Below are 26,879 nucleotides of genomic sequence, written 5' to 3'. Positions count from 1 at the left end.
ATTGTGTATGTTCAAATAAAGTGCTTAACTTCAGAAAAATAACTAAAGGGAGGAAAAGCTTGAATTTCCCCATTTCTGTTTTACACCTTGACTCAACAATCGCAACCAATTTTAGAAATAATTAATCTCAACACATCTTAACAATTGAACAGTTTTAGAGTATCACTTTCTCCCCTCTTACTGTATATCCCACTCCCCCACTTGTTTGCTCAGTGAGAGAATTGAGCTCTAGCTCGTCTTGCCAGGATTTTAAACCTGGGCTTGAATGGAGTCAGGGCAATTCTCATACACATGTGAAGGTGCTCATTGGTGAGCCTGGAACCATATTTAGTTTTGATTATGTTCATTGTTGAGAAAGCTGCCTTGCAGTTGTATGTGGAGCCAAACATGGTCAAGATGTGTAGGGCTACTTTCCTCAGACCTGGGAAAGCTGTCTCAGGGACCATTTGAAGCCAGAAAGTGGAAGGGTCACTTCTTACAAACTGCTCTTTCAGGGCCACATCTGCTTGGAGATCAACCAATTGCATCTGGAGAGGCCCAGCATTTACCCATTTAAAGTGCTGTGTGACTTCCTTTGAGAACTCCCTGACATCTGTGATGAGAAATGGGTTCTGAATGAATATGGTGAGCTGCTGTCCAACCCTGAAGCTGTCAAAACGGTTGCTGAAGTTTACAATCAGCTTATCAATAAAGTCAACAAAAGAAGACACATCTCTCTGTCCGTGAACCTGTTCCTGCACTGCTGGGAAGTGTGCACAGTCTCCCTGCAGGTCTTCCTTGAACACCTCAAGTTTCCTCTGAAAGGAGCGGACAGCTGTCATCAGTTCACAAACTGAATTGTCCTTGCCCTGTAGCCTTAAATTCAGTTCATTCAGATGTGAAGTGATATCAACCAAAAAGGCCACATTATCCATCTGTTTATCATTTTCTAAAAATAGAGAAAACTGTTTTGCTTTCTGACTTAAAAAATGCAGAACAATCTTCTCTGTCCCCCCCTGTGTGGCCCCCTGTGCACCTTGACCCCACCCACCTACCTGACTATAAGTGATGTGGCCCCACAAGATGTCAGACAATTTGATTTCAGGGTCAGGGCAGTGTTATTGTGCATTTAATCATGCCCAAAAAACAGAGATGGCCTCCTGTAACTTCAAAAAGAGAGCAGGAACGACGCGAGAAGTTCCGACAGAGGCTTTCAAGGGACCTGGACAACACAACTCTGCGAGTCCAGAGGGCAGAGTCTTCTGAAAACGAGCAAAAAAAACTGAAATTTTGCAAACCTCACTGGCCTCCAGTGATTTCCTCAGAGGAAAGCAAGAGGAGGAGACGGTTCCGGGAAAGACTGGAGAGAAAGTTTTCTCTCCAAGCCTCCCCATCCACTAAAAAGTCTAGGAAAGGCCTGCAGAGAGAGTCCACCAGTCAGCAGTGGCCTCCAGTGCTCAAAAATGTCAGAGTATCAGGTGAGATTTTTAAACTATGAAATAATGTAAAAGAATAAATTAATATAAAAAAAAGAAAAGAGAAAAATGTCTAAAATATATATTTATGTATTTTTTGCCTCATACAGCTCCTACATGCACGTCGCTGGCTGTGCTCCCTCCTCCATCAGCTGTGGCTGATGCAGCTCTTAAACGGGTGCCAAGGGCCACAGCCTGGAGAAGAAAGAAGAGGGCCGAAGAGGACAAAAAGGCCCTAATGTACAACAAAGCCATTGCACGGCGAGCAGATCCAAAGGGATATCCCTGCCGATTGTGCGGACAGCCAAAGAGACTGGAGTTTGGACACAGTTTCTTTAGAGGAAAAAGTTTCTGTGCCGCCTCAGCTGGACAAACTGCTTCTCAATGGCTTTCTGAGCAGAAGAGGGTCGCAGCTGCAGACAATGTTAGCAATGTGCCTCGGACAACCGTCTGGAGGAGACAGAAGAGAGACGAAGCCATTGCACAGGGCCTGCCTCAGAAAAGGCCAAAGAAATGCAGACCTCTAACTTGCTCTCTGTGTCAGCAGCCAAAAACGAAGGATTATGGACACTCATACGGTACGGTGGCAAACCCTTTTGCAGCACTTATGAGGGCAAGACTGTGGAACCTTGGCTGGCAGAGCAGCGAGCTCTTGCTCCCCCCTAAATAATTACCTCTGTAATTTTGTTTTGTTTGTCTTAATCTTTTATTGTCTTTTTTAATCTTATTCGAGTGCCTGGTTTGCAAGTAGTTCAGTAGTAGTTTAGTTTCTGCTGTTAAATTTTTTTTTTTTCTGCAACAGAATAAAAAAAAAAAAAAAAAAGTGCTTTTTTTTTTTTTTTTTACATTTAGTATTGTGTATTTTTGTCTCTATTGTGAACTAGTTAATAAATCTGTTTCTAAGTAGTTTCCCCTATTAATGTTAAATTTTGACAAAGACTGTTTAAAATATTTGCATGTAGTATTTTGTTTTTAGTATTTTAGTATTTAGCATTTAGTCACTGCCCACACTGACTGCATGTGTACTCTTTTCTCTGAAGTTTGGGAAACGGCAGCCCTTGCTTTTGGGCCAAAACTTCTGCTGCCTTCCTCTTCCTCCACAGAGTTGTTCTGCTCAAGGATGTTCCAGGAGCAACACCTGGAGCTGGGAGGGCAGCTGTCGGAGGAGCAGAGAGAGTGGCTGGTGGAGGAGCAGAGAGAGCAGCTGCTGATGGAGCTGGGAGGGCAGCTGTCGGAGGAGCAGAGAGTGTGGCTGGTGGTGGAGCAGAGCGAGTTGCTGGTGGTGGAGCATAGCGAGTGCTGGTGGTGGAGCAGAGCGAGTGGCTGGTGGTGGAGCAGAGAGAGCAGCTGCTTGCGGTGTTGGTGCAGTGTGAGGAGTTCGCTGCCCACGTCTTAAGGCCTGACCTGACATGTCAGGGTTTGTGATGAAGGGGAAGGGTGGAAGTCCTGTCCCAGGCTCAGCGTGCACAAACGTCTTCTGTTTGGCTACTGGAAGCGGGGTGTGAGACACCATGCTGATCTGAGGTAAGGGCACACTCAGAGCCAGCACATCCGCTTCCAGCTTCTTTTTATAGTCATTGTACCTATTTGAGATTGCACAATTAATAGAATGACCTGAATCTAAGAATTGCATGACTACATTCTAAAATTATGTTTATAACTGGCTCTCGAAGAAACTACTTACCAGACAGAAAGCGTACGCTGATTGACTTCGAACAGCTGAATCCTGGTCCTTCCCCTCAGTGCAGGGCAGCTCCCCACCAGCCTCCGTATGGCCAGGTAATCATGTAGAACGGCAGCCCAGCGGTTCATGGAAACACCCCACTTCACCTTCCCCGCTGGATGAATGGAGCAGAGCTCCAGACATACTGCCTCTACAATCCTGCTGATGTTGGGCCATTGCGCCGGGCCTGACCCCTGCCCTAGCACACACCTGTAATAAAAAAAAGAGAACAGATGATAAATCATAAAAGGCTCACAGTCTTATCACAGCTGTTTAACTAATGTTTATAATAATTAAAATATAATAATGTAAATAATTTACATAATGTTTAACTACTTTAGAAATGTTTAACTAACCGCTTCAGGCTCTCCTTTCCATGGCAGGTTGAGGTTTTGGAGTGGGTGGCCTTGAACCTGCCTTGCAGAAGCCTGTCCTTGTGCCTCGGCGGATAGGAAACCCCCTGTTTGTCACTGTTTGGCAGCCTATCCCACAGCCGGACGATTTCAGCTGCTTCCCTATCTGAGACACAAGGCTTCTCTCTGAGCTCGACGAGTACCTGGCCAGCTCCACCAATCGATCGAACCCTGGAGCCCCATCTGGTCCTCTGCACACCTGCAAGCAGCAAGAAGATCAGTTAGTATGGATGAAAATGTCCACCAAGTGATGGCATCCATGGTAAAGGATGCTTGCAAACATACCTCTTCTTGGGGCTCAGATAGCAGGTCCTGGGAGGACCGAGAGGATGACGGAACATCCCGAGACAAGCGCATCGCGTCCTTGGTGGACATCAGAGAAAGATGAGAGATGGTGTGGTCCCGATCATCATCCCCAAATCCCTCATCTTCTGCCTCCACCAAGTTGTCTGGGATTCCGTCTGGGGCATCAGGGTTCCGACCAAAGTTCTCCCGGAACTCCTAGGACTGCTGCGAGCACAGGTACTCCGCCCCAATGAGCTCGCCTGACAAAACAACAATATAGACACATACCCGTGTACTGTCTTAGCTTGGAGTAGTCTTGTACAAGAATGCTGCCAAGAAGACGCTGGCTGAGCTCATTGAGGCCGTGCTGGAGCGAAGCACTGTAGCAGCGCAGCGACAATGGGGGCTCGTTTATGGAGGCGGCAGCAGCACGGTCCTCATTCCACCGCTCCAAACCCTCAAGCAGATAAGCCTGGAAATTTTCCAGGTTAGCGCTTGTTCCTGATTTAAAAAAAAAAAAAAAAGTAAACATTAAATAACCAACTCACCTATAATACAAATTAATTAATGATTAATAAATTAATCAACATAAATGAACCTTACCGGGTATGAAATGGTTGAGGTGGTTGTGAAAGGACTCCAGGGATGTGGACCCTCGAGCGCAGCGGTAAACAGGAAGTGTGAGCCCTCCCTTTGTTATACTTCCTGTCTGGGTGTACAGCTGCACTCCAGGAAGGTCCTGGATGCAGGGAAGATGGCGCCTTTGGGTGTCCCAGATGACGGCCATCCTCTCCTGGTCCACCAAGTTTCCCTGGCATCCTTGAAGGCCTCCAGCATCTCTCCAATCAGCCGTTCTGTCTCCTCTATGCCTCGCGTGCAGCGGCGACAGTGCTGCGCCAGCTGTCTGGAGCTGAGCCTGCTGGTAATAAACTCATCTGTAAGGCCTGTGATGTGCCCCTGTTGATCCAGCTCCCTCCTTTTTGCCTCCCGCAGAAGGGCCACATCTCCCTCATCCCACACGAAAATGCAGGCAGACAGCTTTGCCATGAACAGGCCGTAGAGTGGGTGACTGTCGGTGTGCAGACCTGCTGCGAAGCACCGCATGAAGTGCCACACATCCAGACGAACCACCAGATCATCCCAGCCGCTGAACATGGCAGCTGCCCTGGACGAGCCCACAGCAGAGCAGCAGTCTCTGTCCACATAAAGGAGTGTGGGGGGGTGCCACTCCAGCCACCTTGTACCTGTCCACCACCAGGCCTGTGGTTATGGGCAGCAGCCCCTGACCCTCATGTGAGGTGAGCACGGACATGAGGACCTGCCCGTGCTCATTCCCCACATTGGTGACCCAGGCTGCGGTGCCAGCGGCTGCTCCTGCCAGTTTTTTGGCCACCTGTTGTTGAAAAACAGATGATTCAATAAGCTCCAAACATGCCTCATATTTACAAAGGATCAAATGTGTAAGTACACTGTAAAAAGTGATAAGTTAACTTAACTTAAAAAAATTGAGGAATCCCATTGCCTTCAATTTTTTTAAAGTAAATAATAATTTAAAAAAATAAGTTAAGTGAACTTGACAATTCACTTAACGTATTTTTTAAAATTATTATTTACTTGATAATTTTAAGGCAACAGGTTTCCTCAATTTTTTTAAGTTAAATCAACTCATCACTTTTTACAGTGTAGTACAGTTGTATATAAAATAATCTGTGATTAATAAATCACCTTTTTTGTGGAGTCCATCTTCAGGATGGACCCAAAAACAGAGGTGACCCTGGCTTTGAGCTCGCCATACCGAGACCGGACATCCTCTGCGTGGACATAGAGAAGCCACTTGGCAGACGGCACATGCGGCATGGTTGGTGGAGGTGTGACGGGCCGCGTGGTGGTGCCCTGGAAGTGGTCACACGCAGCGAGGTATTGCAGTGTCTTGTCCATCCAGTCCTCACTGTGTTGCTCACACAGTTTGTGATACTACATGGAGATGCTGTTGCCGAGAGAGAGCGCTCTCTCATCAACTTTGCCACATGTATATCACAAGAGAACCTGTTTAAACCACAGATAAACAAAGTCAAAGATTATTAAAGTTCATTTGAAGTGTGACTTTTTGTTCTCCAGAGCAGAGGGAAAGGTGTGAAGTTTCCTGGACCAAGAAACAACAAAAAAGGTGTAAACACTTGACTGTACAAAAAGGTGTTTGATGTGCGGGATATCACAACACAGATCTTTGATGAAAGAGACATCACACAAGTCACCAACAGTGTGTCAGGGTGTCAGAATGTTATTGTTCTGAGTCTAACACCCATCAATGGTTGAGCAAAGATCAATGGAGGGATGGGATGGGGTGGGGTGGATTGGATTGGATTGGAGTGGAGTGGAGTGGAGTTGAGTTGAGTTGGGTGGAGTGGAGTGGAGGGGAGTTGAGTTGAGTTGGGTGGAGTGGAGTGGAGGGGAGTGGAGTGGAGTGGAGTGGAGTGGAGGGGAGGGGAGTGGAGTGGAGTGGAGGGGAGGGGAGTGGAGTGGAGGGGAGGGGTGTGGAGTGGAGTGGAGTGGAGTGGAGTGGAGTGGATTGGAGTGGAGTTGAGTTGGGTGGAGTGGAGTGGAGTGGAGTGGAGGGGCGGGGTGTGGAGTGGAGTGGAGGGGAGGGGTGTGGAGTGGAGTTGAGTTGAGTTGGGTGGAGGGGAGTGGAGTGGTGTGGAGTGGAGGGGAGGGGAGGGGAGGGGAGGGGAGTGGAGTGGAGTGGAGTGGAGGGGAGGGGTGTTTACACATCCTGAATAGAATCTGATTAGAAGTCAGACAAAAGGTGTCTTTTGAAAGAACTGCAAAGTAAAAAAAATGTTTTGTTTTGTTTACAAATTAGGTGTTTAATTTTTATCAGTATTACAAAAATATTTTAATTATTATTAGCAGTTTAAACTTTAGTATTAGCATTACAGCCTACTTAATGTAAAATTTCTGTACTTAATTGCACATGCCTATTCATTTTTGCTTATAATAAGAACACATTTTTCATTACTCACCGGTAAGTGAGGATTGCTGGAAACATCCTGCGGTGAGCCAGATCCAGCTGGTCCAGGATATCGTAGGACCACGCGGCCAGCTTTTTATGGCAGCGCTGACACTCCAGGTATTCCGTTGCCAGGAAATACCAGCCGTGCAAACTCAGCACCCGCCTCACTGTCTTGTAGAGCCCACAAGATGTCAGGCGGTGACCGGACCGTCTGCAGTTAGGTGAGCTGCAGATCAGCTTATAAGACCACATCCTGTAGGGCATCCACAAACACAGCGGCCAGGTGAAGAACGTGTCCGGCGATGCTGGAGGCTGATGATATTGCAGACGTGGCTGGGGAGGGTACCACCACATCTGCAGGTTATCCGTCAGCACTGCCCTTCCACCCTGGTTTCGGAAGAGAGAGCGACTGATCCACTCGTGTTGCTCCTTTGGAAGTGAGCGCTTCCAGGCCTCAGGAAGAACAACCTAAACGCACACACACACACACACACACACACAAATGAATATATCAATATACATGTTTAAATATTTACTGATGAGACACAAAGGCACACTTCTGAATGAAAACTGTAAGGAGTTGCTGACACCAGGCTCTGGGCGGCCCTCTGCTCCAAGCGCGTTGAGCGGATCGGTGCTGAAGGCAGTGAAGGAGGTGGAAATACTGTGAATAACACAACACAACTGTTACAGACAAGCAGAGCGATGACAATACAGATACGGTTATGCAACACTACAATATGAAGGTATTTGTGGTCACATATGATCAGCTAAGTGCAAGTCAATGCGAAATGTGGACCTTTTTTTTTTCAGCACACAAAATAAAACACAACACTCACCCTGTAACTCCACCTCCATGGCTGACACCAGCAGATCTTCATCTGTTGGCTCTAAGGGCACAAAATAGTAAATGTCAGTCAAAATTACGTTTGAACTGAACATACATAGAATTACATCAGGAACAGATCTAAAAACTCACCATGTGCTGTTGCTGGCTCAGAACGTGAGCTTTGGGTAACTGGAGGAGAGGCCGGACGTGCAGGGTGTTGGGCAGCAGGTTGGCATGCAGAAGATTTTTTTTTTTTTTCAGCCTTTTTCTTCTGCTGGTCCCTCAGCAGGATATATTTTTTTAGGGCATCCATGTCTGCACGTGTGTCTTTCGATCTGATGAAGTCCACATAGCTGCATAAGAATTGTATGTATACAATTAAATCAAATGAATACATAAATAAATAAAACATAAAACAGCGTAAACAACACATCAACAAGCAAACAAAGCAAATAAATCACAACAGCCTTAAAAGCATATTACCCTTTCCTCTTCCTGTCCGTAGCCTCATAGAGCTCTTTGTAGGAGCTCTTCTTGTGCAAAGCCCAAGAGACAGTCACCCTCACAGCCAGGTAACGTGCCCTCTCTCTGCCTGCGCACTCTGATGGCCTCTGTGACCTTTTTGAATGAGCAGGCGTACTGGAGGAAGGCATCTTTGTTGACCATGAGGGCACCTCTGTCCAGTCTGCCAGTCTCACGCTCCCGCTGCTGTCCAGACAGGATCATGAGGGAGTAGCCAAGGTCATTTTCCAGCAACCACTTGAAGGTTCTCCCCCTGTACTGACCAAACTGGATGGCACTTTGACTTGCCAGCAGCAGGTCATCAGTGGGATCCCCTCCACCATGGATAACCCTGACCTTGGCCTCCTCCAGCACAGCTTCAGGGTCCTTCGGCACAAAGGGCACCCCTTTAGCCACTTGTGAAAGGTGTACTTTCTCCACAGTGGCTGCCTTTTGAGATGCCCTGAGCACCAGCCCTCCAGCCTCCAAGCGCAAATTAGGCTTGCTGTTCATTCTGCAACATTAAAGCAATGCACCAAATGTTATAAGTACTGCCATATAAACCAAAGTAAACATTTTTATAAAAAAAAAAAATTATTAAGTGTAATTGGCAGATTTGAGTGGATATATATTTTTTTTTTAAACAAGCTTCTTTATTAGCATCAGTATTAATGATTTGCAGCAGAAAAATTACACAAACAAAGTAAAGGGTCAAACGAATAGCTCAGTATATATATATATATATATAATAAATAAAATAATAATAATGCACACTGTTCCTGTGGCAACATGATTTAGGCCTATAGCAACGCTTGCATACAGGTGCAGTTTGGTCAGTTCGTTCACCTTTGTCATCTGTTTTGTATCCAAAGTAATGCCATATTTCACTTTTACTGTTCTCTTTATTTATTAATTTTGGGTCACGGGTGCGTTGATAGAGTTTCATCTGTTTGATCCATCGCGTTCTTCTGTTGTCACATTTACCGGTTACGCAGCAATTTGGGAAGCACTGCCACCTACAGGTGCATTTCGCAACAGCAGCGTATGAAATACCGAATTGAGCAAAATTATGATATCGTACCGTTTGAAATATAATAAATACCGGTACTTTCCCAGTACCGGTATACCGCGCATCCCTAGTGAGAACTTCACACTGCGTCCGCTAGTGGTCGCTTTGAGCAGTGCCTTCGGTGTGACCGGTGTCTGAAGCGTACATCTAAACACGACAATAAAATTGGCTGGTGACAGCCTATGATGTCTTTACTGGCATGACCACAGTACAAAAGGGCGCCAAGAGAACACGTATTCCGCTTCTGCGCCTGAAGCTTACGTTCGAAGCATGGCGAGAAGAGAGGACGCAGTGTCTCGTTCTCTTCTCAGGGAACCATGGTTACATACGTAACATGGGAGACATTCCCTTCCGAGGGAACTTTGCACTGCATCCTATAGAGGTCGCTTTGGGGAACGGTATACAGTGGTGTGAAATAGCTTTTGCCCCCTTCCTGTTTTTTAAAATTTTTTGCATATTTGTCACATTGAATGCTTCAGATCATCAAACAAATTTTACTATTGCACAAAGATAACCTGACTAAATACAAAATACAATTTTGTAATAATGATTTATTAAGGGAAAACCTGCCTGGCCCTACGTGAAAAAGTAATTGCCTCCTAAATCGTATAACTGGTTGTGCCACCCTTTGCAGCAATGAGTTTTACACATCGCTGTGGAGAAATTTTGGCCCACTCTTCTTTGCAGAATTATTTTAATTCAGCTACACTGGAGGGTTTTCGACAGTTTAAGGTCATGCCACAGCATCTCAATTGGATTTAAGTCCGGACTTTGACTTGGTCACTCCAAAACCTTCTTTTTTGTTTTTCATGACTCATTCAGAGGTGGACTTGCTGGTGTGTTTGGGATCATTGTCCTGCTGCATAACCCAAGTGCGCTTGAGCTTGAGGTCACAAACTGACAGCCGGACATTCTCCTTCAGGATTTTCTGATAGAGTGCAGAATTCATGGTTCCATCAATTATGGCAAGTCGTCCAGGTCCTGAAGCTGCACAGCAGCCCCAGACCATCACACTAACACCACCATGTTTAACTGTTGCTATGATGATCTTTTTATGAAATCCTGTGTACGCAACGGGACACACACCTTCCAAAAAGTTCAACTTTTGTCTCATCAGTCCACAGAATATTTGCCCAAAAGTCTTGGGATAATCAAGATATTTTTTGGCATATGTGTGATGTGTTCTTTTTGGTCCGCAATGGCTTTTGCCTTGGAACTCTCCTATGGATGCTGTTTTTGCCCAGTCTCTTTCTTATTGTTGAATCATGAACACTGACCTTAATTGAGGCAAGTGAGGCCTGCAGTTCTTTAGATGTTCTGGGTTCTTTTATGACCTCCTGGATGAGTCGTCATTGCGCTCTTGGAGTAATTTTGGTAGGCCAGCTACTCCTGGGAAGGTTCATCACTGTCACAAGTTTTCTACATTTGTGGATAATGGCTCTGACCGTGGTTCGCTGGAGTCCCAAAGCCTTAGAAATGGCTTTATAACCCTTTCCAGACTGATACATGTCAACTATTTTGATTCTCATCTGCTCTTGAATTTCTTTAGATCGCGGCATGATGTGCTGCTCTTTAGAGCATGCTTCTCTTTGTCAGACAGGTTCTATTTAAGTGATTTCTTGATTCAACAGGTCTGGCAGTAATCAGGCCTGGGTTTGGCTAGTGAAATTAAACTCAGTTCTTTCATGATTTAATTTAGGTTTGGACAGCTTTTTTCCCTTAATAAATAAAATCATCATTTTAAAAACTGCATTTTGTATTTTCTTGCATTATCTTTGTGTAATATTAAAATTTGTTTGATAATCTGAATCTTTTAAGTGTGACAAATATGCAAACACTAAAAAAAAAAAACAGGAAGGGTGCAGAAACCTTTTCACAGGACTGTAGAGAGGCATGCCAGTCCATCCCATCTGCTGAACAAGAGCTACGGTGAGGACAGTCATTCTTACTTTTGCCATGAACATCCATACTTTTGCCAAACATCCAGATTTACTTGAGTTAGTTGATTAACATGCATTAGTTATTTTGATCTATTGTTATTTTTACACGGTCACATACGAGTCATTTATGGTAAGATTTATTCTTCAAACACTAACTATTTAATTATCATTATTTTTTGTGAACCGCCGCTTTTGTAAATTCACATTTTAAAAAAATGCTTCAGTGAGGCTTATTTCTCAAACCATTCATACTATTCATAATACCATTCATGAAAACATGTGAAATATCGCCATCTGTCGGTCACCAAATTGATGCTATTTTAGTACCTAACTCTATAAACCTATGGTATCATAGTCGACAAATGAATTTATAAAGCCTCTAAATGATCGATATGATCAAAACATTGCTGAAAAACCTGTTTCACACAATATGCCACATGCCTTCTGTCACCTGGCTGATAGTTTATACTTTTGTAGCAAGTAATAGGGCCTTTCATTGTATTCGTGAAAACGTCATTCGGCTTGTGGTTAAAGTAATTTGAGGCTGGTTATTTTGATGTTGCAATGTTTTATTCACATCAAACAAAGACTGGATTAAATAGCCAGATATTTCACCTTAACCTGTAAAATTAAGGTTAAAACGTGTTTTATTTACATGGCATTGATAAGAAAACCACTAAACACTGTGACATTCTCTGAATCCCAGATCCATGTGCCCTTTCGGAGTACAATATAAACTTGATCTCCTTTCTCCAACAGCAGCGTTAAGCCATTGCCTCCGTTCTCTGGAGAATTATTACTCGGGTTATGATGTGTTAATACTTCATGCTTTCCATTTCTATACAAGGCCAACTTTGTTCCATATTCAGTTCCACAATGGTAGAAGAAACTGAAATAGTAAACTCCTCGTACTGGTGCTATGAAGATCCCTGTTAAAGAATGAGACAGATCTTCATTTAACAGCTGTGGACATGAATTACACAAGTGTGTTGATATTGTTTTCAGCAGCGTGGATTAACCATACCTGTGGTCTGGTGGTAGGCATCACCAACATTAATGAAGATATTCTTGTAAACCAGTGTTACATCTGTGTTTACTGGTCCAAAGAAACCACTTGATCTTAATGAAGCTGAAAATGCCACCTTTGGTCTGTCTGAAGAGATCATATATCTTGTTTTAATTCATTGTGATACCATTTCTTGGAAACAGATTTTATTGAGAAATGGCTTGTAAATTTCACATAGTTACAAAGTAAATCCTACACCAATTGTTTATCAGTGTATTAGGTCTTCAAAAACAGCAGTCTCACCTTGGTTTTCCATTTTGATTTCCTCAATCTGAGCTTCACTGTTAGCAAGTCTGGACATCAGCTCCTGCTGACTGATTTCCAGAGCATTGAGTCGCGTCTCTGTGGCTTGTAATTTCTCCTCTGTTGCCCCAAGTTCCTGCAGTAGGTCTGTGCATATTTCCAAAGGACAAGCCGGCGCTTTAACTTCATTCTGAAGAAAGGTGTCGTCTTTAGTAGTCAATTCAGAGGCGGCTGGTTCTGTTGCGACATTCGGAGCGAATATAAGGCATTTGTACAGAAGCAGAAGAACTACTATTGTTAACCTCATTCTTAGTGCTTTAGCTAAAGCGTGTTAGAGATGTGTCTGCTGTATGAGGATGTTTTTAACAGAATGTTACAAATCTGACACTTTTATACCATTCTTATATCTTCAGAAATTCACATGTGATGGGCAATTTAGCCAGGCAGCATACAGCAGATTTATGACTGTTGCTCAAACTATATCGTTTCATTACCTTTATGCTAGCTTAATGATTTACAAATTGATTATAAATACAATACAGACACATAACAGTTGTTTATGTTCTTAATGGCAACTTTGATCCGAAAAAAACCATGAACTTTGTTCTTTGGACTTATTAACTGTACAAAGCATATTAGATGCACATTCCATCATGTTTGTGACATAATTAGTTTTCCTAGATTTTCACCTGTGTTTCACAGATTTAGGTTTGTACATGTTTTATTAAAGGGTATTTCCATTATTTTTAGTCTTCATGTGAAAACTACAACACTTTCGGTTGTATAATTCATGCCTACAGCCTTCGGTTTAATAATCAAAGTGACTTTACATAATCCCCCCCTTTACTTCCTGAATCCACTGTATACAGTATAATATCCACTGTATACAGTACAATATTACAGTATAATAGTATGATTTTTTGTGTAATTATGCAGAAGAATACCATATTTTTGGATGTATTTAGCTAATAGGTAACACTTTATAATAACTTTCATTAATAAATCATTAACAAACATTATGTAATGCTTAATGGATCATTAGTTAATAAATATTCGCATATCTAGAAACGCGAAATAATGTGCTTGTAAATGTTTACTAATAAACATTGTCTAATAATTAACATTTGATGTAAATTAAAATGCTTACAAATGTCATTAAACTTCTAATTCATATGATCATGCACATCTTGAAAATCTACAAATGATTAAAAGCTTTTGTGAAAGCACAACACCTTTGCTGCTGTCGAGGTGTGATACGGGTATAAGGTTAGGGACAGGTTTGGTGTTATGGTTAGGTTTAAGGTTAGTCAAGGGGTCAACAGTGTACAGGGGTCAACTGGATTACTATATGGGAACATTTTTATATATTGCATTGTGATAAATGATAAATTAAGTCTTTTCTTGAAAATTTCTTGTTGTTTTTTCCCCCTCCTGTTGATGTAAGGAATATTAATGATACACAATCGTATACTAATATAAGTGTAGAGGCGATAAAAACATGTTTTGCACCCAAATTACAACGTGTTTTATGTCTTAAGATGTGCAAATAGTGGAAGTCTACATAACAAACAAACAGACCAAATATATGACCTTTACAGACTGTGATTATGAATTAATGAATATATTAACATGAATATTTTGTGAAGTGCTAAAATGAGCTGTAAATGTAAAAATGAGCATTACCTAATGTGTATTGAAGTTTAATTGCATTTGTAAGAATTCAAAAGTACATTAACAAATAAACTTGTGATCATTGTGTAATTTCTTTTAAAATCATTTGTAGATATTTAAAATGCATTGAAAGTTTAATTACATTTATAAACATTAACTAATGATCTGTTAAGCATTATATAATGTTTGATAATGATTTATTAATGAAGCTTTTAATCATTAACCACCTGTCAAAATCTTTGAAGATAAAAAGAGATTAAAAGAAAAATGCATGATCATATGAATTGAAAGTTTGATGACATTTGGAAGCATTTCAATTTACATTAAATATTGATCTGTTGGTAATGTTTAATAAGTTCATTAGTAAATATTTAACAGGCACATTGTCATATTTCTAGATATGTGAATATATATTAAGTTACGATAAGTTAAACATTATATAATGTTTGTTAATTAAAGTTACTATAAAGTGTTACGAGCTAATATATTATGTCTAATACTTTATTTCCTGGAAAAGCTTCATATGGGCAAATATGTAACTGCTACATATGTATTATATTTATAATACAATGAATATAACATTCATATGATGTCTTGTCTTCACCCAATAATGCTGTGTTAGGCTGGAGAACATTGCAGTTATGTCAAAAATCAGCATGATTACAAATGTGATATTGATTTTATGCAACAGTTCAATAAACAAGACGCTAATATTAAGAGACTTACGTTATAGACACCATATATTTCCTGCTTTTACTCTATTTCTACGACAAAAACGATTCCAAACTCAGCCACAGCACTGTTTTGTGTCTCGGAGCAACATGACAGTGTTTCGTTCCTGAATGAATCAACCGTTTAAATGATTCGCTGACTTACTGCCACCTATTGGCCGTTTTAATGTCACTTCATTTTTTTAAACAATTTCAAACATAATTTTTCAGCTTTTTATATTCAAATATCAAAATATCATTTATGCATTTGTAACGGCAGGTTAGCATTCTATGTCCTTCTGAGCCGCATTAAACTGTGTGTAAACATCTTCAGATTCATTGCAATGATACATTTTGTTGATACTGATTTAATTTGCTTGGTAACAGCCCAAAAAATGGAGAAAGATAAATGGCTTAAAGGTAAAAATGCCCATAAAACTTGTTGGAAAAGACTCATTTCTATCACTGCTGTGAACTGACCACACAGAATAACACACTCAGCAAAATATCGTCTAATTATCGTTATCAAAAAAATCCCAGAAAATATCAAGATATAATTTTTTGCCAATTTCGCACACACCTAATTCATGTTATTTAATTTATATAATAATTTATTGATAATTCTTAAAATCAATATTATTAATACTTTTGACTTATCCATTTTCTTAAAAATGGTTTAAAGGCTGAAATGTAAAGTTGATCATTTTATAAAACTTTTTGTTTTGGTGAAAACTTGTATCTGAATTGCAAATTATGCTTTTTACAGTCATTTTACAGTTTAATATGATACTATAGACATTGCCCTACCCCGCTCATAATGGTATTAATTTTATGGCAGCGGCTATTTACACCAAGTGCAAATAGCATATTTTTTTTGTGACAGATGCTATTTACACTAAGCGCAAATAGCTATAGATTCTACTTACACTGTTAAAATAGCAAGATTTTCTGCTATTTATACTACTTATTGCAAATAGTGGCAATTATCTGCACCTCAGTATTGTAGTACATTATAAAACAGTACGCAATAATAACGTACTGAGTGTAAATTATAATTTTAATTCAAATTTATTAAACGGATGCCACCTTATTGGGACAATAAAGCCCTCCCTACACCTACCCGATACTTTATTTTCAACTTTTTGATTATTTCCTTCATTTTTATTGAAAATAAATGGCTTTCTGATGCGATATGAGATTTGAAAAGGGAGAAAAAAATGTTTGGCAAAAGGTGGGCTCGAACTCGGGTCGATCGCGTCAAAAAGCAGGCCTTACCATCTACGCCACTGAAACCGATGTTGAACTAGCTTCTTTTCTTAATGTTGATTTAACGCAATCACACGTTAGTGGGCGGAGTTAGTGTAAATAGCCTTTGCCAACAAGATGGGCTATTTGCACTTAGTGTAAATAGACACTCCGTAATTTTATTTGTGCAGGTCTTAAAAAAGGTCTTAAATTTTTTCATGCAGTCGTAACATTATGCACACGAGTGTGTGATTGTTTTTGCATTTGTAAAGGTCTGTATGCGTGAAAAAGAAAAGATGAAGCAACACATTGCAATGATAAAGAGAGAGTGACGAATAGAACGCATTGAATAGTATGTACAGCAAATGAAAGTCAAATGTGACCTCACCACATGCGACAAACCTTGGGGTCATAGTGCACAGAATGTGATTACATCATAGTAGTCGTAGGAAAAGGTAACTAGCAACTTCAGATCTATATAACGTGTGCAAAGACGTGCAATGTTTTTGTTAGTGTTTTTGTTGAAAACACATTTTATGCAATTTGTGCACTCGTTAGAGGGTGAAAACAACGCATCAGGAGCATGTTGTAAGCTTGATTTGAATGTGTAATGTCTCTGATTTTGTATGCAAAAAGAATTATTGCGCTACCATTTTGGTTTTGGTTTCTATTGGCTTTTAAACAGAGACACGCAAACCGGAGCGTGGGCGCTCCCGTCGGTTTTATAGGGTTAAAGCAAAAGGAGCCCCTACCAAGTATTGAGTACATATACAGTAAATGAACATACTTTCCAGAAAGCCAACAATTCACTAAAAACGTTTTTTTTTTATTGGTCTTGTGAAGTATTCTAATTTCTTGAGATGTGAATTGGTGGGTTTTTGTTAAATGTGTTTGATTTAATCATCACAATTAAAAGAACCGAAGACTTCAACTATACCTGTTTTAAGCCACAGTTCTACTGTAAGTGGCGGAGTTGCCATTTTGTTTAGTAGGAATTTTAAGCCAATTTCATACGATGTAAATGAAATTATTAACGGTAGACTTAAAAGTTAGAGCTACTTACAAAACTTTTGTTTTGGTTTTCATTTGTATTTATGCTCCAACTGCACCCGTGGAAAGATTATTGTTTTTAGATACCCTTGGTTCAACGTTACAAAATTGCTGTACTGAGGAATTTTTGTTTTTAGGGGGTGATTTTAATTGTGCTGAGCTTGATATTGACAGAAATCATGTTGAACCCCACATGGCTTCACGTAAACATTTACTTCATTTCATTGAAAAGTATGATCTATGTGATGTTTGGAGAGCTCTGAATGGTAATGAGAGACAGTATACATGGGCTCACGCACGTGATAATTGTTTATCTTTAGCCAGATTAGATAGGTTTTATGATTTTAAGCACCATTTGAACGTTTAATAAGTGTTATATCACACCATTATCATTTTCTGATCATAATATGGTGAGTTGTACATTTTTGTTGAATTCAGTGAAACCCAGAAGTGCATATTGGCATTTTAATATAAATCTTTTAAATTATGCATTTTTCTTTGAATCATTTAAGGCCTTTTGGGAGGTTTTCAAAAAGACAAAGTCTTCTTTTAAATCCCTACAACAATGGTGGGATTATGGGAAGGTGCAAATAAAACAGTTTGCACAGCAATACACTCAAAATGTCACAAAAGATTTAACTCGCTCGTTAGAAGTAACAAATAATGGATTTGCAGAAACTGACTCAGACTTCAAGTGATGTTAATTGTTTAGAAACCTTTTTAAGGAAAAAAAGATGAATTTAAAGACCTGCTAGATTATAAAACGCAGGGGGCACTGGTCCAGGCAAAATGTTTGAACATTGATGAGATGGATGCACCTTCTAAGTATTTCTTTGGCCACGAAAGGAAAAATGGACAAAAGTGCATAATTCATGCCTTACGTTCTGAGGATGGTATTTTGGTATCAAATCCCAGAGAGATTCGTGAGGAAGCAGTGCGTTTTTACCAGTCCCTGTATGGAAGTGAGCTTGAGCTAGAAGATGGGGAAAAAATGTTTTTCTAGAAAATCTTCCAAAAATCTCAGAGGAGTCCAACGTAGAGCTGGATAGTGCCCTGACCTTAGGAGAGCTTTATGGAGCACTCCAGAGTATGGAGTCTGGAAAGACTCCGGGTATGGATGGGTTGCCGATTGATTTCCTGAAAACCTTCTGGTCGGAGATAGGAGTTGATCTGCTGGAGGTGTTCAATGACAGCTTATTGAAGGGTGGGTTGCCATTGAGCTGCCGAAGAGCAGTGGTTACTCTTCTCCCAAAAAAAGGAGATCTCACTGAGATTAAAAATTGGAGGCCAGTCTCACTTTTATGCAGTGACTATAAGTTACTTTCAAAAACATTGGCAATCAGGTTGGCTAAGGTAATGGGACAGGTGATCCACCTGGATCAGTCTTATTGTGTACCTAGTAGGTCAATTATTTTATAATATTTCTTTTATTAGGGATATTATACAGGTTTCTAAGCTATTAAATATCAAATGTGGCTTGTTGTCTTTAGATCAAGAAAAAGCTTTTGATCGAGTGGAACATTCATATTTGTGGAATGCTTTGGAAGCCTTTGGTTTCCAGGAAAAAAAATTAAATATGCTAAAAATTCTTTATAGTGACATCGAGAGTGTAATTAAGATTAATGGTGGTTTATGTGCTCCATTCAAGGTTAACAGGGGGATTAGACAAGGATGTCCGTTGTCAGGTATGTTATATTCTATTGCTATTGAACCACTACTCCAACAAATTAGGAAAAGATCGGATGGGTTAAAAGTGCCACATTGTGATTAAAATTTTTGTTTATCAGCTTATGCTGATGACGTTATAATAATAATCAATAAACAAGAGGATATACATGTCTTATCGAAATTAATAGAGGAATTTGGAAAATGGTCTTCCGCAAAGATTAATTGGAAAAAAAGTGATGCTTTGTTATTAGGAATTTGGAATGATGGAAAACCTACTCTACCCGAAGGTTTATGTTGGAGTAGATGGGGCATTAGATACCTGGGAGTGTTTTTAGGGGATGAAAGTGTTTCACAAAAAAACTGGGATGGAATGTTACAAAAAGTTAGAGGTCGGCTAGACAAATGGAAATGGCTTTTACCTAACATGTCTTTTAGAGGTAGAACACTTATTGTTAATAACTTGGTCACCTCACTTTTATGGCATAGACTGGCATGTATTGATCCCCCTGCAAAATTGTTGGCTGAAATTCAAGCGGTTTTTGTTGATTTCTTTTGGGATACACTTCATTGGATCCCACAGAGCATATTGTATCTACCTAAAGAAGGCGGTGGTCAAGGCTTAATTCATTTACAGAGCAGGACTGCAACTTTTCGGCTACTTTTTCTACAAAGATTTCTTGATGGACCAGTGAATGTAAGCTGGAGGGCTATCGGCTGCATTATATTACAGACTGTTGGAAATTTTGCTCTGGATAGATCCCTTTTTTTGATGCACTCAAAATGTTTGAACCTCTCACACCTACCTCCTTTTTATCAGAATGTTTTTAAAGTGTGGAGTTTGTTTCACATTCAGAATTTACCATTCCTGGCTATTAAGGGAGCCTTTGATCTGCAAGGCAAGATTGGACATTTCTTCCACTTTTTTATTGGGATTCAGCAAGGTTCTGCAAAATTCAGGAGTTTTTGTTTTAGACCAATTTAACCCAGTCTTTAACTGGGCCTCATTTTAAGGACACAGAGGCTGTAGCAAAAAGACTGGGACTCCGATCGATTCGCTCAATTAATCGGTTTTTAACTAAACTGCCAGAGGCCTTCACAAGGGAAGAGAAGCTGATTCTGGAGGACTTTTTTTCAGGGAGTAATATTCCTGATAGTGAAGACCCTTTCCCATGTTTGACAATCCAACCGGTTTTTGAAGAATGTTCAGGTATTTTATTAAAACAAGGAGGATCCTTTTCTTTTGTACATGAAAGGAATTGTATAAAATGTGTGTTCTTGTCCTTAATAAGAAAAAACTTGACAAAAGAATTGATACCCCATGGCGTTCAGTCTTTAAATTATGTGATGATGTAAAACCTGAATGGAGAGTGTTATATAAGCCACCATTATCAAAGAGAACAGGAGATCTGCAATGGAGAATTCTTCATGGAGCCATTGCGGTTAATTCTTTCATTTCTATTTTGGATTCTAAGAATAACTCTGGTTGTCCTTTCTGTTTTGAAAAAGAAACAGTTTTTCATGCTTTTATGTACTGTTCTAGGCTTAAACCTTTATTTGTGATGATTCAAGAAATGTGTGACAAGTTTAATGAGAGTTTCTATCCTGAAACCTTTATTTTTGGTTTTAAGTATGCACAGAAAAAACGTATTTTGTTTCAATTACTGAATTTTATTCTTGGGCAAGCGAAATTGGCGATTTATACGAGTAGGAAAAGTAAACTAGAGCAAGGGTGTAATGATGATGTGGTTATGGCTTTTAGGTGTTTACTCAAAGTAAGGATACGGATTGACTTTAGTTATTATAATGTCATGAATGATATTTCCACTTTTAAAATGAAATGGTGCAGTCATGATGTGTTATGTACAATAGCTGAAGATGAATTATTTTTCTGTTTCTGAGTGTTAAAAAAAATAAATAAATAAATAAAAATCTATAGCCTGTATATTTACTTTGTGAAAATGTAATTTGATGTGTTTTGGGCATTTTGTGAATAAAGTGTTTTTCAAAAATCAAAATCTTCTTCTCACTCGTCTATTTCTCTCTATTTTTCCGTCTCGCTCGTCTGTTTCTCTCTCTTTCTTCTCACTCGTCTGTTTCTCTCTATTTTTCCGTCTCGCTCGTCTGTTTCTCTCTCTTTCTTCTCACTCGTCTGTTTCTCTCTCTTTCTTCTTCTCACTCGTCTGTTTCTCTCTATTTCTTCTCACTCGTCTGTTTCTCTCTCTCTCTCTTCTTCTCACTCGTCTGTTTCTCTCTCTTTCTCCGTCTCACTCATCTGTTTCTCTCTCTTTCTTCTCACTCGTCTGTTTCTCTCTCTCTCTCTTCTTCTCACTCGTCTATTTCTCTCTATTTTTCCGTCTCGCTCGTCTGTTTCTCTCTCTTTCTTCTCACTCGTCTGTTTCTCTCTCTTTCTTCTTCTCTCTCTTTCTTCTTCTCACTCGTCTGTTTCTCTCTGTCTTCTCACTCGTCTGTTTCTCTCTCTTTCTCCGTCTCACTCATCTGTTTCTCTCTCTTTCTTCTCACTCGTCTGTTTCTCTCTCTTTCTTCTTCTCACTCGTCTGTTTCTCTCTATTTCTTCTCACTCGTCTGTTTCTCTCTCTTTCTTCTTCTCACTCGTCTGTTTCTCTCTCTCTTCTTCTCACTCGTCTGTTTCTCTCTCTTTCTCCGTCTCACTCATCTGTTTCTCTCTCTTTCTTCTCACTCGTCTGTTTCTCTCTCTTTCTTCTTCTCACTCGTCTGTTTCTCTCTCTCTCTCTTCTTCTCACTCGTCTATTTCTCTCTATTTTTCCGTCTCGCTCGTCTGTTTCTCTCTCTTTCTTCTCACTCGTCTGTTTCTCTCTTTCTTCTTCTCACTCGTCTGTTTCTCTCTGTCTTCTCACTCGTCTGTTTCTCTCTCTTTCTCCGTCTCACTCATCTGTTTCTCTCTCTTTCTTCTCACTCGTCTGTTTCTCTCTCTTTCTTCTTCTCACTCGTCTGTTTCTCTCTCTCTCTCTTCTTCTCACTCGTCTATTTCTCTCTATTTTTCCGTCTCGCTCGTCTGTTTCTCTCTCTTTCTTCTCACTCGTCTGTTTCTCTCTCTTTCTTCTTCTCACTCGTCTGTTTCTCTCTGTCTTCTCACTCGTCTGTTTCTCTCTCTTTCTTCTCACTCGCCTGTTTCTCTCTCTTTCTCCGTCTCACTCGTCTGTTTCTCTCTCTTTCTTCTCACTCGTCTGTTTCTCTCTGTCTTCTCACTCGTCTGTTTCTCTCTCTCTCTCTTCTTCTCACTCGTCTGTTTCTCTCTCTTTCTCCGTCTCACTCATCTGTTTCTCTCTCTTTCTTCTCACTCGTCTATTTCTCTCTTTCTTCTTCTCACTCGTCTGTTTCTCTCTCTTTCTTCTTCTCACTCGTCTGTTTCTCTCTCTTTCTTCTCACTCATCTGTTTCTCTCTATTTCTTCGTGTCACTCGTCTGTTTCTCTCTCTCTCTTCATCTCACTCGTCTGTTTCGCTCTCTCTGTTTCTCTCTCTTTCTTCTCACTCGTCTGTTTCTCGCTCTCTCTTCTTCTCACTCATCAATTTCTCTCTATTTTTCCGTCTTACTCGTCTGTTTCTCTCTCTTTCTTCTCTCTCTCTCTTCTTCTTACTCGTCTGTTTCTCTCTATTTCTTCTTCTCACTTGCCTGTTTCTCAACTTTCTCCGGCGCAGTCGTCTGTATCTCTCCTTTTGTTTTATACATATACTGTATCGCTATCTTTCGCCGTCTTTTCATGTGTAACTTGCCGCTAAATCTCTCATCTGTCTGCACTGTCGAGTCGCAATGTTTACCAGACTTGATTGGCTGAGTGGTATCATGTGGGATGGCTTAACTCGCATGCAATTGGTCTGTGCGCTTCCACTACCACTACTGTAAAGACTACAAAAGCTGCGCCGGTTAAAAAATTGTGTTAATTAACTTTAGCTTAATAGGAAGGAACATAAATTGTGATTAATGGTCCGAAAAAGAGAAAATATCCAGTGAGCGGCAGTTGTGTGGATGGGCAGACAGGTTAGAGATGATAGAAAGGCAACAGTAACTCAAATAACCACTCGTTACAACCAAGGTATGCAGAATACCATCTCTGAACGCACAACACATCAAACCCTGAAGCAGATGGGCTACAGCAGCAGAAGACCACACCGGGTGACGCTCCTGTCAGCTAAGAACAGGAAACGGAGGCTACAATTCGCACAGGCTCACCAAAATTGGAAAAACAATTGCCTGGTCTGATGAGTCTCGATTTCTGCTGCGACATTCAGCAAAAAAAAAAAAAAAAAAAAAGAGGGGGAATGGTGTGGTCAATTTCTTTTTCTGGTTGGGGGGGTCCTGTAGCTAATAATACATAATAATTACAGAATTTGTCTAATTTTTTATAAGCTTTTTATTTAATTAAACATTAGCCTTATTAAATGAACTATTATTTATAAGCATTTTTTCCTTTTGGGGCCTGAAATGGAGGAATTTCATCGCAGACCTGGCACCAGCCTAGGACACAGATAAGACTTTATTATTCATCAATGCATTTAGCGATGTTGGACTAGCTGTCAATTAATCATTTATCATCATCATTATTATATTACAGGGAATTGCACCAGAGGCGACTAATGACATGGCAGTGTGTAAACCAAGAAAAACCAAGAATCGCACCAGAACTGGTGTAAAATGTACACTCTACAGAGCATATGGTGGCAAGTCAGAATAAACCCACCCACACCTGTCATTTTAATTTATTACATAATTAATAGATTGTTTATTTTTGTTTACTTTTCATAGAAGCATTTGGTTGATATTATTTTGCAAATGATAAATTCTTAAAGATAGATAGATAGATAGACAGATAGATAAACATACACACAGACAGATGATAGATAGGCAGATGGATAGACAGATGGATAGATAGATAGACATAGATTAAATAAAACAGATAGATGATAGAAAGACAGATAGATGCCAGCTGTGGACCCAAGTATGGAAACCCCGACTTACAGCCAGCAGATTTGGTGAAATATGCCATGTTCGCGGAGAGTCTTCTGCCAAAGCCTTAGCAGCTCACATTCTCAGAGGAACTCCCCAGACAGCTGCAATGAAAAGAGGGCTGGATCTGGAACCAGACATTTTAAGGCAGTATTCTGATTTTTGTGATGTCTCTGTGATGCAGTGTAGGATCATCATCCACCCTGATGCACCTCACCTCGCAGGCGAGCCCTGATGCTAAAGTATTCAACCCAAGAGAGACACCACCATTTGGTTTGGTAGAGGTAAAGACTTGCGATGTTGAAGATGTTTCTCAAGTGAGACACCTGATCACAGTCCGAGGCCAGGCCTGCCTTAAAAAGCGCCACAAGTATTATTACCAGGTTCAAGGCCAGCTTGCCTTAAGTGGACTTCAGTGGTGCGATTTCATCACAGATAAGGAACACTGACTTCGCAGTTGAAAGACTATTTTGGGATGAGGAGTTCATCAGCTCAGTGCGAAAGAACTGAGATCATTTTTATCATAACATCTACATGGATTTATTGTTACATTGAGGCAGAATTTAAAAATGTAAATAGTTTTTATGCGCATCTAGAAGCAATATAAGTAACGACTTCTTGTAATTACTATTGTAAATACTTTGTTCCTTACAGTTATCTTTGCGTTTCTCAGTCAACGTTGCATTGTATGTAAATATATATGACCTTTTTCTGTCTGTCATTCATCTCTATGTGCTTATGTTCCATGGCTGCAAGTGCCTCCAACCTTGTTTGTAGACTGCTTTCAGCTGCTATGGAGGCTTTTTTCGTTCATGTCTATAACCATACTTGCATGTGTAAATAAAAAAAAAGATGGCGAGTTTCAAAAATATTCTTGTTTTTGTTTTTTTATGTAAAAGGTTAATACAATTTACTTAAGAAATATTTTACAGAATGCTCCACAAAATTACTCATTAATAACAATGACAAAATATGTAACTCTATCATCATGCAAAATCCAAGAAAATCAAGAATATTTCTATTTACACTTACACTACACAGTGTCAAACACAGCAAACAGCAGTAAAGATTTAGTCTCACCCAAGAAATGTTTGGGAGGAAACACTTTAGACTGGTTTGTGTCCTTTGATATGAAGAGGTCCCTGATAGTTTGACATGAGGCAACAGATGACCCACAGCTGATTGACTGAACCTACCATAGACAGAGGAACAAGCCCATCCCACATATGGTACTCCTTCACTGTGCATGACCCTCTCAACTTAAATTCTTAGTCAAGCAATAGCCTGGGTCTTCTGGGTATCCTCCAAGCTGAGCTGATTTGATTTTTTCATCGGAGGAATGATAAGTGTCGCCCCCAACTCTGCCAGCATCTTCTGAATCTGGAACCCCTTGTCGGCTATTACACCATATCCTGGCTGAAGTAATTGCAAGATCCGTGATTGCTGAGTTATTTCTATGTCAGAGATGGAGCCTGTGTACAGTTTAGATACAAACGTGATAACCCCACATGGGGCAATGCCAATTAGACCTTTAAAGGTAGTTAATGTTGGAAAATGTCCCTGACTGTAATGAGAGAGACGACGCCGTTTCAAAGCGGATCTCAGTGCAGTCTATTATCACCCACACCTGAGGGCAGTAGAGCTTGAACTTGTCAGGCATTGTGGCCTGCACTTGCTCCGTTGTCATCCACAATAGTAGTGAGCTGAGAACCTGGTAAAGGTAGCTTGTCCATGTTAAGATGATGCGACTAACTGTGGACAAGCTGACCTCAAAGTTGGACGATAAGGTTTTCTCTTGAAGCCCAGCAGCAACACGACAGAGAAACAAATAGTTGAGTGGAAGTTTACTCTCCCTCAAGTCATCCTAGGAGTATATATGCCTCTCTTCTTTGAGATGAATACAATCTGAGTCATATTAAACTCTTAATGGTAGTGAATAGGGAGGCCGATTTTAAAGCCAAAAAGTGTATCAATTTATTATAAAAGTAATCCACATGAGTCCATGGCAGTGTTTCTACTACATTAATTCTGCCGTGGCGGCCCGCCACACCAAAAATCATCCCCGCCACGGCTGCAGCTTTTCAGTGACGTCACTCGATTCATTTACAGTCTGGTAATTTATAGTGGAGGAGACGTTAGTCACACACTAATTATTAAAAGGTGAGTATAATATAGCGCAAACTTAAGTGTAATCATAGTAGTGGTGTACGTTATGTGTAACGATTCGATTCAACCTCCAACATTACACAGTAGTTGAGAAACTGATCGCAGTTGATCCGTGGTCCGTACGGACCAGACCTCAAGGTTCGGTTCGCATGTGATTAACAGACTAATTGCAAAAATGAACCATCATAGAGTGAACGTTTATCATTTGTATGTGTTTTATCTTGCCAATTTACACATTCGAGTGATTTATAAGCGCACGCGAACACCGAGTTCATTGTTCATTCGCATTTCCTTGTGTTTGAACAGACGCATACATACAGAATTATGTGAAAATGGACGTCTCAACAATCCTTCTCGATAATCTTCAGTGAACGAAAACAAGTTAGAAAGAAACAGCATGTGTATCATTATATTGGATCCGTGCATTCAGTCTTAAAGCATTTGACTTATATGTCAATCAAATGTTAATAATCAAAAATAATTTTAAGAAACAAAAAATGGATCTAAATGAATCAAAATCTCAATTTGATTCATACAGTGAACACATGCAGTGTTATTTAGGTGTACTCTGTCTGTTTTTATTGCAGCATTTTACACAGATAAAACATCTCAGCTAGAAATTGTATTATCTTGCAATATGTTAACTAAGTATCCTCTTGCAATACATCACCTGTCCATGATAGAGCCAGTCTATAGCCACCAACTAATGGTAACCTTTTCCAGCTTGAAATCAGGTAATGTTATACCCTTTTAAAGTTTAGAGGACATAAAAAGCGCTAACTGATCATTTATCATCAGTTAGGCAACTTGCTATCTCAGTGAATTGTAGGGCTATTTAAATAAATCTCAGT

General features: G+C 40.2%; 1 protein-coding gene and 1 long non-coding RNA gene across 2 annotated transcripts in view; one reads left to right on the top strand and one right to left on the bottom strand.

Moving 5' to 3' along the window:
• LOC306867355 overlaps window positions 1-26,879 on the top strand; it is a 1,261,287-nt gene that overhangs the window by 344,623 nt on the left and 889,785 nt on the right. The gene's annotated exons all lie outside the window — the stretch shown is intronic.
• Window positions 11,876-12,840, bottom strand: LOC306861237 (cerebellin-1-like; the record flags this gene model as incomplete). The annotated part of the gene is made up of 3 exons (XM_079403394.1): window positions 11,876-12,153; window positions 12,249-12,377; window positions 12,534-12,840. 3 exons carry the CDS (start codon window positions 12,838-12,840, stop codon window positions 11,876-11,878), a joined length of 714 nt encoding a protein of 237 aa, XP_079259520.1.

Source organism: Barbus barbus (assembly GCF_936440315.1).
Source record: "Barbus barbus genome assembly, chromosome: 4".
NCBI lineage: Eukaryota > Metazoa > Chordata > Actinopteri > Cypriniformes > Cyprinidae > Barbus > Barbus barbus.
The sequence above is the reverse complement of the archived record's forward strand: the minus strand, read 5'-3'. Positions and strand labels throughout refer to the sequence as shown.